The sequence below is a fragment of the Mustela putorius genome, unplaced genomic scaffold, assembly GCF_011764305.1.
Source record: "Mustela putorius furo isolate JIRA1106 unplaced genomic scaffold, ASM1176430v1.1 tig00003903_pilon_pilon_pilon, whole genome shotgun sequence".
NCBI classification, from domain to species: Eukaryota; Metazoa; Chordata; class Mammalia; order Carnivora; family Mustelidae; genus Mustela; species Mustela putorius.
Window position 1 is genome coordinate 1,972,616 of NW_025422051.1, and position 12,484 is coordinate 1,985,099.

The 12,484-nt window shown below is 51.7% G+C and overlaps 1 protein-coding gene across 1 annotated transcript; it reads left to right on the forward strand.

Annotated features, from left to right (window-relative positions):
• On the forward strand, positions 1–12,484 carry LOC101688859 (synaptophysin). Its single transcript, XM_004755089.3, has 7 exons — positions 1–114; positions 1,291–1,356; positions 2,478–2,602; positions 5,712–5,907; positions 6,637–6,828; positions 8,352–8,685; positions 10,984–12,484. Exons 1-6 carry the CDS (start codon positions 79–81, stop codon positions 8,679–8,681), a joined length of 945 nt encoding a protein of 314 aa, XP_004755146.1. The 5' UTR covers positions 1–78; the 3' UTR covers positions 8,682–8,685; positions 10,984–12,484.

A 12,484-nucleotide genomic window follows, 5' to 3' on the forward strand; every position in this document is an offset into this window, starting at 1 on the left:
TCCGACGATTGCGCGCCGCCCCCGCCGCGCCCCGCGCCCGCCCTTGTTAGCAGGCGCCTCCCGCCCCCCGCATTGCTGATGCTGCTGCTGGCAGACATGGACGTGGTGAATCAGGTACGTGTTCCAGCACCGAGGACAGAGCCCGCCGCTGCCCGGCCTCCCCGCCCGGATCGCCGCGAATCAGGCGACTCCGAGTGGTGGTGGCTAGGGTCCTGGCAGCGGACAGTCGGTCCCCAGCACAGGGGCTGGGGTCTACGGCAGGCGAGGGAGGAAGAGGGAGGTGGAGAAAAGAAGGAGCGCGCCCTTTGCCGCAGCGAGGGCCGTCCTCACTGCAGCAGCGGGGTCCGCCAGAAGCCCGGTTCCTTACCGGCAACCGTGAGGAGAGGAAGAGGGGTCTTGGGGCTAGAGTAGGGGTAACGGGGACGGGGAGAGGAGGAACAGTGGAAGGAAGATGGGGGTTGCTCATAGATGAGCTAGGAAATAGAGCGACAGAAGGCGTGGGGGCGGGGGATGGGGGGGAGGGCTGACACCTGCCCCTCCCAGGGAAGGTACCCCAGTAGATGACCACCCTTTCCCGCAGAGCAGATCAAGGGGGACGATGCGACGTTGCCTCTCCAAAACCCCTAGTCTCCCCTCCCCCAGTACATATCCAGTGAAGCCATGTCCCAGCCCTCCCCCACCTTACTCAGCCCAGACCCTCCCTGCCATCTCACACTTCTTCACCACCTCAGAACCTCACCCATCTCTAACCAGTACCAACCCCTCCCACCCTCATCATTTCAGACCCCCCACCACCACCATCTGACTCACCTTTACCGCTGCAGACCCCTCCCCCACCCTAGCCAACCTGACTCCTTCCCTGGTATGACTCACCTTCACCACCCAAGACCCCCTCCCCCACCCTAATGAACCCCAACTCCTTCCTCACTCTCTCCACCTGATCCCCTTCACCATCTGACTCACCTTTACTGTTTCAGACCTTCTCCCCTTCCTTAATTAGTTCCCAACCCCATCCCCATCTTCCTCACCCCAACAACCCTCTGCCATCAACCTCACCATCTCCCCAGACCTCCCCTCCAGTCCTGAACCCCAAGGATCTTCTCTCGGAGACCCTGTGCTCACACTTTCCCTGAAGTGTCACTTTCTCCTTCTCACCCCTTCTCTCCCAATATCACTCACTCCTGGAGGTCACATGCCCTAGTCCCAGGGGTCATTGCCTGGTGGACTTGCCTCTCACCTCCCTTTCCATTCCCAACAATCCTACCCCCTCCCCACCGTTTCTCTCCTCAGCTGGTGGCCGGGGGTCAGTTCCGGGTGGTCAAGGAGCCCCTTGGCTTCGTGAAGGTGCTGCAATGGGTGAGTGTGGTCTGGGCCATTGGGAGAGAGAAGGAGGTGGTGGGCTCTGGAAGAGTAGGGGTGGGGAGCAAGGAATGGATGGATGGGTGCGGGTGGAAGGGGATGGAAGAATTGGTGAGGTCCTGGGGGCTGGGGTCAGTGAATAGAGGGGCTGTGATGTGACGTCATGTAAGAGCAAGGGTACCCCCATTGTGAAGTGGAAGAAGTGGAGGACGTCTTACCTCCTCCCTTGAGATGAGAGAGGGGCAGGGGAGGTGGAGTGTGAAACTGGTTGCTGCAGAAAAGATGGAAAGCCAGAGAAATTCAGAGACAGAATGAGAGACAGGGAAGGATGGAAACAGAAATGGAAATACCAAGAAGAAAACAGAGAGAGATGAGAGAGAGAGAGAGAGAGAGAGTGGAGACAAGGAGAAAGAGACAAAGAAAAAGGGAGACAGAGATGCACAGAGAACAGAGATGAGAAGAGGAATAGATACAGGAAGAGTAGCAGAAAAAATGGGATGGGGGAGAGACAGAAACAGAAAAAGAGAGATACTCAGGGGAGCAAGGAAAGAGATGCACAAGAGAGACAGAGAGATCATGATACAGAGACTGAGTCAGAGACAGAGCAGGGAGATGGAGACAAGCAGACCAAGGATGGAAATACACACAGGGAGAGACATACATTTACATGGATGGAGCCAGAGAAAAAGAGACAGAAAGAGACCTACATGGATACAAGACAGGTAGAGGCAGAGAGAGAAACAGAGATACAGAGACAGAGAAACATCTGGGAAAGATAGAGAAACAGATACCAAGAGAAACAGAGACACAGAGAACAACAGAGACAGGCAGAAATACATAGAGGAATAAAGAGACTGAGACAGAAGAGAGAGAGAAGGAGGGGGATCATAGCATCGAGAGATAGAGACTAAGAGAGACATTGAGAGAAAGACTGGAAGAGACAGCCACACCCCTGTAATCAGCTTGTCCTTGGAGCCGATGAGCCCTGATTAGGGGGTGGGGGTGGGGACTGGTCCATCTGCTGCTGCTTGTGCTGGGCCCTGATCTGTCCAGAGGAGGGCATCCCATCCCACGTGTACACAGGCTCACCATGACCATCCCCATCCCTGCTGCCCAAGGTCTTTGCTATCTTCGCCTTTGCCACATGCGGCAGTTACACCGGGGAGCTCCGGCTGAGCGTGGAGTGTGCCAACAAGTCAGAGAGTGACCTCAGCATCGAGGTTGAATTCGAGTACCCCTTCAGGTGCGCCCCCCAACCCTAGCCCACCCCAGGGATCCCAGGGGAGATGGTGGGGGTGGGGTAGGACTGGCCAATACTGCCTCCGCAGTGGCTCCTGTTCAGCCCCCACCTCAGGAGACCATGGTGGGTCAGGTCACCGCACATGCACCGAGCCCATACCTTACGCCTGGCCCTGCTCTGGACATCTAGGACATCTGGTGAGCAAGACAGGCATTGGCTGGTGCCCTCTGGCTGTGTTCTAGTGAATGGGGAGGAGCAGAAGAACGGCAATAAACAAGATTCAAAAGTAGAAGTGTATACGGATAAATAGCCTTAAAGCACTAGTTGCTCAATTAATGTCAGCCAATATAATTTAATTCCCATTCATTCATTCATTCCATACACAATTTTTTGGAGAACCTACTGTATGCCAGTTTCTGCTCAACATGCTGGGGACATAACAGGGAAAGAAAAAAAAAACAGACCAAGCTCCCTCGGGGAGCCAATATTTGTTAACAAATAAATTGATAAAAAGGATGATTACAGACTGGGAGAAATTCAAAGAGGGGATCCTTTTGCAGCGTTTTATCACAGAGAATAATGAGGGGGTCTGATTAGCTATAGGGAATGATTAAACCCAGTTAAGCAATTCTGATATTCACTGAGCTCATACTGTGTGCCAGGTGCTAGGAACATGAGGACGAGCACAAGCAGGCAAGGTCATTGCCCTCGCAATGATGCTTACCTCCTGGGGAGTGGGGAGACAGAGACCCACAGACAAAATTTCAGTAGAGGCTTCTGAGGCTCCTCCACTACTTGGACAAATCACATAAGTGCTCCAGGTCTCCATTTACTCGTCTGCACTGGAATGCCCTTCTCCTAGATATTACTCCCTTCATGTCCTTCAAGTTTTGCTCAATTGTCACTTCAGGGAGGCCTTCCCAGATCTCCGTATTAAAATCAAATGGAACCATTCCCTCCCAGTGCTCCTTAGCCCCCTTTCTAGCTCCATTTTTCTCTATGGCAGTGATAATGCCATAATATCCCTTCCAAGATTATGATGAATAGTGACTGAGTTAATACTTGCAAAGTGCTTAGCACAGTGCTGGGCACACAATAAGTGTGCCACAAGGGCTTGTTAAAATAAAGAAAATAAAAACGTTTAAGGGACTCAGGAAAGAGGTCAGGGCTTGAGTTGGAAATTGGGCATTTTTGAGCACTAAGGATAAATGCAGGCTCAGGGGATCACCCAGGGTTAGAGGGAAGAGTGTAAAGAGGAAAATCCAGGACAGACCCTGAGCAATGGTTGAAAGAAAAAGAAGCACCAGGGGAGGCATGGCCTGAGGGGCAGTGGGAAGCAGGGATCCACTGGTTCACAGAAGACAGGAAAGAGAGTTTGGGGGAGGGGGAGGAACCAGCAGCCTGGGATACTGCTGGGATTCCTTTGGGAATCCAGAAGGCCACAGAAACCTCCACTCTCTAGTAGCTCCCTCACCTAGGACCTCCAGTCCTGAAGACCTGCCTTTTACCCACAAGTTTCGAGGGGAAAAAAAAGTCTTTGCCATGGTCCCCCTGACTGAATCCCCCACTGCCCTGATAACCTCCCAAGGGCCCCCCATTTCCCACAAGACACCATCTCTCCCAACCTGGCCCACTAGAAATCCAGAAACTTACCCAGATTCAAGTCTTAGCTCTGTCCTTTAGCAGCTCTACAACCTTGGGCAACTTAACACAACCTTGTGTTAAGATGAACCTCTGTTCATCTGTCGAATGGGTGTACTAATCCCTGATTTAGAGGATTTAGGGAGAGGGTCATTAAGTGAGGCAGTTATCTAAAGTGCCTTGTAGGTGATCAATCAATAAGTGTAAGCTCCCTCCCTCAGGACCTTTGCCACACAAGGGGACTAGCAACATTTGCTCTGTCTCAGGATCCTGCCCCCCAAGTCTGAGGCCAGATCTCTGGGACTCCACCTAAGACCTTCTCCCTACATGCATTTTCTCCCTATGACCTCAGTTACACCGCAGGAAAGGCCTTAGTCCCAGGACACCTTCCCAATCTGCACCTCTCCATCTCACATTCGTACATGTGTTCTGTGTGCTCCAGGATCCCTTCTACCCTCCTGTCTGTCTGTCTTCTGTTTTGTAGTCTCTGTGCTCTCCTCTGCTAAGCATACGTTTCTTTTCTCTTTGGGACCTGAAGTGAGGTAGTGAGAAAAGTCAACATGATGTAGGGGGAAACACAGTGTTCAGAGCCCACCTGTGCCGTTCTCTCCCCAGCTGTGTGACTTTAGGCAAGTTAATGCACTTCTCTGAGCCTCTGTACATTTCACTGGATGAACATGCACTGAGCACCTACTGTGTGGCAGCACTGTTCCAGGTCTTAGGAATACAGCAGTGAACACAACAAAGGAAAAAACCCAGCCCTCTTTGAAGTATGGGGAAAATCCAGGAAAAACATAAAACACATGATATGTCAGATGCATGGGGTATCACTGCCATAGAGAAAAATGGAGCTAGAAAGGGGGCTAAGGAGCACTGGGAGGGAATGGTTCCATTTGATTTTAATACGGAGATCTGGGAAGGCCTCCCTGAAGTGACAATTGAGCAAAACTTGAAGGACATGAAGGGAGTAATATCTAGAAGAAGGGCATTCCAGTGCAAAGATCCTAGGGTGGGAGGGTGCCTCAGATGTTCTACAAATAACCAAGAGGTCAAAGTTCCTGGGTTAGGGCGCCTGGGTGGCTCAGTGGGTTAAGCCGCTGCCTTCAGCTCAGGTCATGATCTCGGGGTCCTGGGATCGAGTCCCGCGTCGGGCTCTCTGCTCAACAGGGAGCCTGCTTCCCTCTCTCTCTCTCTGCCTGCCTCTCCATCTGCTTGTGATTTCTCTCTGTCAAATAAATAAATAAAATCTTTAAAAAAAAAAAAGTTCCTGGGTTAGAGGAAGGAAGGATTGATTAAGACCTATTTCCCCAGGATGCTGTGAACAATCCATAAAATGTGACTGGTATATAGTAGGTGTTCTGTGAAGGGTTATTTCCTCCTCTTCCAGGAACCTTGTCAGAATCTGGGGAACCCATGATTTGGGGGGGCATGTTCCTAGGGTCTGGACCACACCTGCCATGTCTCTCCACAGGCTGCACCAAGTGTACTTTGACGCACCCACCTGCCGAGGGGACAAGGAGAAAATCTTCCTGGTGGGGGACTACTCCTCGTCGGCTGAATTCTTTGTCACCGTGGCTGTGTTTGCCTTTCTGTACTCCATGGGGGCTCTGGCCACCTACATCTTCCTGCAGAATAAGTACCGAGAGAACAACAAAGGACCCATGATGGTAAGCCCCCCACAGCCGCTCAAGTACAGGGCCCGGGGGACATAGAGCCTCAGGGACACGGTCATGTTCATAGGCACCTACCAAACCATAGACAGTCCCACATGCCAGCAGTCCCCATAACAGCTACAGATGTTACTGCTGCCGCTGCTGGGAGCATCAAAGAAACCGAATCATAGAAAGACAGGGACCCACTCAGAGCCCACACAGAATCCCAGACAGACCTACCCCCTGGAAACCTGCCACCTTGCACACAACCACACAGTCTAGATCAAAGACAGGTGCACAGAGGTTCACTGTGATAGTCATGCTTGTCATCATGCCACCCAGACACATTGATTCCTACACAGCTGTACTCATACACCTTCATCCCGACACAAAATGACATAAATTCCCACATTCAGATGAAAGTAGAAAGACACGCTACTTTCCACAGATTCGGAAACCATCCCACAAAATCCCCCCACACATACCCACACATCACAATTACACTCCCACATCCTCTGTGTCACAGACACACACGTGCGCGCACGCACACACATAAACGCCCAAGCTAGGAATGCTCACCTTTACGTGAGTACTGGGGGCTTCAGAGCTGAAAAGGCAGGAGAGAGACAGGGTTTTACTGTGGGGCCTCCCCCTCCCAAGAAAGCCTGTGAACTGAGGAGGCCCCACAGCATGTCATGAAGCAGCCTAGTCACAGTGCCATCTGCCTCTCCTTGCCTGCCCTAGGACTTCCTGGCCACAGCTGTGTTCGCCTTCATGTGGCTGGTTAGCTCATCAGCATGGGCCAAGGGACTGTCAGACGTGAAAATGGCCACTGACCCAGAGAACATTATCAAAGGGATGTCTGTCTGCCACCAGACGGGGAACACATGCAAGGAGCTTAGGGACCCTGTGACCTCTGGCCTCAACACTTCAGTGGTAAGCCCTGGGAAGGTGGCTGGGCTGCTGGGCCAGTTGCGGAGGGAGGCTGGGAAACTCACAGTCTGGTTTGGGGAGCGGTGGAGAGAATGAGGGGAGAATTCAAAGGAGATCCAAGAGGGATCCCCAGAGGAGGCATGCCAACAACAGTGGCTTGAAGGATGAGAGAGCAGTTATAACCACTGCAATACCACAAATAGTCCTCAGGAAGGGAATATGAGACTCTCTGTCCGATTACGTTTGGGAGATCCGGATCCCAGGCCCAGCCTAGTCGTGGGGAACCTCTGACCACTCGGTACCATCTTGGGACCATTTTGCCTACAGTATGCAAAATGAAAGAATAACTTGAAATGTTTCTCACTTGGACTCCCCCTACTGGCCAGAGTTAGGCAGTCTGAGCTTCAATCCCAGCTCTGCCACCTGCTAACTAGTTACTCAGCCTCTCAGCCTCAGGCTGCGCATGTAAACTGAAAACTACTAAGAGGTCCTGCTCCAAGTTGAGTATTCAGTGAACTAGCAATATACAAAGTGCTTAGAAAAGGACTTGGCATGTGGTAAGTTGTACACACGTGCTACAGATGCTAAGATACCAACTTTTTTTAAAAAAGATTTTATTTATTTACTTGACAGAGATCACAAGTAGGCAGAGAGGCAGGGAAAGCAGGCTCCGCCCTGAGCCGAGAGCCCGATATGGGACTCGATCCCAGGACCCTGGGATCCTGATCTGAGCCGAAAGCAGAGGCTTTAACCCACTGAGCCACCCGGGGGCCCCCCAACTTTTTTTCTATCACTTGCTGGGTGAGACTTGGAGCATCTTAGCCTCTCCAGGCCTCAGCTTCCTCAACTGTAAAGAGGAGCTATTACTGCCTGTCCCAAAATTGAATTATATTGTATATATTTAAGCTCCATGTATTTGTTTTAATATAAAAGCATATATTTATATACTTTGTATATGCATATATATGTATGTGTATATGCATCTGTTAGTATATCTACATACATAATAAAAATTTATGCTTAACATTTTACTTTATTACAAATTTTTTTTTTTTAAAGATTTTATTTATCCATTTGACAGAGAGAAATCACAAGTAGATGGAGAGGCAGGCAGAGAGAGAGAGGGAAGCAGGCTCCCTGCTGAGCAGAGAGCCCGATGCGGGACTCGATCCCAGGACCCTGAGATCATGACCTGAGCCGAAGGCAGCGGCTTAACCCACTGAGCCACCCAGGCGCCCACTTTATTACAAATTTATATTATATTTTATACATGTATAAATGTATGTATGTAATAGTGATAGATGTCAACATCCCTGAAAGTGTGAATTCTAACACGCCCCATGCCCCTGCCCCAGGTGACTTTTCTGCACATTGGTGTTCATGCGCCAGCACTCTGGAGGGTCCGGGTTTTAGAAAGCACCCCCCTTTGGGAGGCCAGGTCTCTATGTTCCGCGCGCGCGGCCTCGACGTCTCCCGGGGCCAAATCAACAGGCACAGGACGACGGCCTGGCTTTGTCTTCCCGCAGGTGTTTGGCTTCCTGAACTTGGTGCTCTGGGTCGGCAACCTGTGGTTCGTGTTCAAGGAGACAGGCTGGGCTGCCCCATTCATGCGTGCACCTCCCGGCGCCCCCGAGAAGCAACCAGCGCCCGGGGACGCCTATGGCGAGGCAGGCTACGGGCAGGGCCCAGGCGGGTACGGGCCCCAGGACTCCTACGGGCCCCAGGGCGGCTACCAGCCCGACTACGGGCAGCCGGCCGGCGGCGGCGGCGGCGGCGGCTACGGGCCTCAGGGAGACTACGGGCAGCAAGGCTATGGCCCTCAGGGCGCGCCCACCTCCTTCTCCAATCAGATGTAGTCTGGTGAGTGACGGGCGGGCGGCGCGGCCAAGAATGGTACGGGAAGGGGGACGGGCGGGTCAGTAAGCCAATAAGAGTCAAGAGTAATTGGTTCGTAGGCACAGGGTGGGGGCTTGGAGGCGCCAATAGAGAGGCGGAGCTAATAGGAAGAACGAAAAACTAGCCAATAGATGGAGAGCAAGAGAAAAGTGCTTGAAGACGGGCGGAAGGAAAAGCCAATGGGAGAGAAGTAGAAGGGCCTCTCTGACGGAAGGGAGGGGAGAGAAAAGCGGACAGAGCAACCAATGAAAGAAGGAAATGGCAGGAGGACTTGTGTAGTGCAGGAATCCGCCGAGGAAAGACGACGTGAGCCTTAGAAGTGATTGATAAGCCAGTTTGTTCTAATAAGGCCAATAGATGGTGAGGGTAAAGGGCCTTGGGTCATGAAGGTCAGTCGAGGACACCAGTCCCGGAGGTGGTGATAGATTTAACATCTCTCACCAACCCCTGTGGTGAGGGAGGTAGTGTGGAATTTCACGGAAGGAAAGGGGCAGGCGGAGGCAATGGGAGGCTTCTGGGCCTTTTTGCTGGGTCTGAGAAGTCTGATTTCCTCACCTGTGAGAGAGGGAAATGGGAAGAGGAGGAGATGACGACACGTGGATGGAGGTAGCTTCTGGCACTTGGCCAGGGTGGAAAGGGCAGGGAGGAGTTTATTAGGTACCTCATATCTAATTCATCAAAAATTCCTGTCGACTCTACCATTAAAATATATCCATAATCTTCCACGTCTCACTGTCCTCTCCCCTGGACATCACAGCTTTCTACCCACATCCCCATTCTTTTGTTTTTTATTATTATTTATTTATTTATTTATTTAAGAAAGAGAGAGAATGAAAGAGAGCATGAGAGGGGAGGGGTCAGAGGGAGAAGCAGACTCTCCGCCGAGCAGGGAGCCCAATGTGGGACTCGATCCCAGGACTCCGGGATCATGACCTAAGCTGAAGACACCTGCCCAACCAACTAAGCCACCCAGGCGCCCCCCACATCCCCATTCTGTTCTACTCACAGCATTGGAGGGATCCTGTTAAATCCTAAATCCTGACACTGCCCTCCTGTGCTCAGAGCTCTGCCTGGGCTCCCATCTCACTCTCCTTAAAAGCTAAAGCCCACACCAGGCATGACACCAAGCCTCACCCTTCCCTTCTCCCACTCCCCACCCCAACCATGTTCCAGGCACAAGCCAAATTCAGGGCTTTGTTACTTGTTTTCCCCCTGGAGTTTTGCACCCACACTTACTTTTGATAACCTTACCTGGCCAGCTTCTCAAAGTCCCCTTTCTTATCTCTCTTATAGTACCCTGTGCTTTTCTTATCACAGTCTGTAATTATTAATTTATGTATTTATTGACTGTCTCTTCCACTAAACTATAGGACGTGACCATGACTTATTCATGATGTACACACATCACTCAGAGCCCTACTAATGTTAAGAAACATTTATTGAGGAAATAATAGAAACAACATGAGACATGTATTCTCATTTCATGCTTCTTTGCTCAAATTCTTCCAGTGACTTACACCTCATCCAGAGCCAAAGTTGATGTCCTCAGCCTAGTCCACAAGGCCCTATATGACCCCATTACCAGCCTCTCTGACATCACCTCCTACCACTGCCCCTTGCTTACTGCATTCAAACCACGCTGACCTTCTTGCTGTTCCTCAAACACACTAGACGTGGCTCTACCCCAGGGCCCTTGTACTGGCTATTCCCCCTGCCTGGATTTTTCTTCATCCCAGTTATCTGCATGGCTCACTCCCTCATGTCCTTAACTCTTTATTCCAATATCATTTCTTAAATGAGTTCTTCTCTGACTACCCCCACTTACCACAGCAACATTTCTTCCCTAATCCCCCTCACCCTAGTCTACCTTTTGCTTTTACATTGCACTTACTATCACCTGATATCATACTGGATAACTCACTTAACACATTTTTGTTGTTTGAAGTCTGTCTTCTCCATCACAACACAAGCACCACAAAGATAGGCAGCTTTGTTTTGCCCAATACGGTCTATCACCAATGGCTAGAACAGTAACATGTTAATGGATATTTTGGGGTTGGTGGAAGGGGGACCACAATGTCTTTGGTACTTAATCTAGTGGGCACAAGCGCTACCTTCCCAGTAGGGGCATCTGGGATGAAGCTGACCCAAGGACTATGAGTGAAGGAGGAAGGAAGGAGGAGGCATAGCAGCCCAGCCCCCCACCCTAAGGACACAACCTATGTCTGGACCCCCTCTCCTTTCTGTCTTTTGTCTCCACAGGTCAGTGCAGCCCGGGAGGACCCCATGGGTGGGCAAGAGCTCAGAAGCCCTGCCGCCCTTTCCACCCCTATGCCCCAGGTCTCCGCCCCTCAAGCCAGGAGACTCTAACTCTCTTTGCTGTTTATATATATATATATTATATATAAATATCTATTTATCTGTCCGAGCCCTGCCCCCACTCCATACCCCTCATGCATTAGGGGCCTGACCTTGAGTGGGTCCCTCTCCTAACCCCACCCCTTCCTTTGCATCCCTTGGCCCCTGTCTGTTCCCTGGCCCTGTGCCCTGAGGTTGGGGGACTCTGAAAAGGGGAACAGGGAAAAGACAGGTCTCAGCTAAGTGGGGAGGGTCGGTGTGACTTCAGACTCTCTCCCCTCTCTCCCTTCCCTCCTCCCAACTGGCCTTGACTACTCCAGCAATGTCTGAACAGGGGCCATGAGGGGAAATTCAACCCTGAGGGGGGAGAAAAGCAGATTGGGGGACTTGACCTGAGGAGGACTTGAGGGGAGCTCTTGGGTGAAGAGGACCGGTAAGCAAGGGGTGTGGATTCCAGACATACTGGATCTAGAGTCTAAGGAAGAGGGGTGCCCTAGAGCATTCTGGAGTAGGGGTTGTTGGAATGAGGCTGAGAGCCGGGTTCTAGAATGGGTGGAGCTTTGAGTGAGGCAAGGGTCAGGCCCCAAAAGTGGGCAGGATTTGAAATAGGACAAGAAGGGGTGTGACCTGAGGACTGGGTTTTAGAGAGGTGGGGCCTGAACCAGAAATGGGTTTAGGCTCCAGAGTGGGCGGGTCTTGGATTGGGACCAGAGTGTACTGAAGCGGTATAGCTAGGAATATTCAGGAGACCGAGTTTGATTCTAAAGGGGGCAGATCTTGTGCAAGGCAAGAAGTGGGATTCAGGAATGGGCCAAGCTTGACGTGAGGTCTGAGTTCTGGACAGGGCGGGGCGCAGAGTGGGTGTTCGTGGCTGTTTCAGAAGGGGCAGCCCACCCCAATGGAGCAGTGCAAAAAAAAAAAAATGTTTTAAAGTGGGCGGGTTTGGCGGTGGAGTGGGGGGCGGGAATATCTCTGGCCAAAACTGAGGATTGAGGTGGCCTGGGAGGAGCGGAGAGATAAGGCTTGGAGGGTAAGGGATGGGATCCAGAGAGAAGCACCCCTCACACCCTTGCCCACTCCCGTGTGACAGGACAGCTAGGTAGTCAGAAGACAGAGCCAACGGGTCTGTGGGGCCGGCCCACCCCCTCTCCTCCCTTTCCGTGCCTCTTCCCTCCCTTCACACTCCGGCCCAGTCTGGAGTCCCTATCCTGCACCCTCCGCTGTGTCTGTGACGTCGGTAGTGCCTGTGATCGTGTGTTGCCATTTTGTCTGGCTGTGGTCCCTCCCTCTCTCCTCCAGACGCCCCCCACCCCTTTCCTAGCCCTTCGGTATTGTTTGAAGACCTCCCCAAGGAAGAACAAATAGGATTAATTCTCCTCCCCTAAATAAACTCCTCAACCACCTA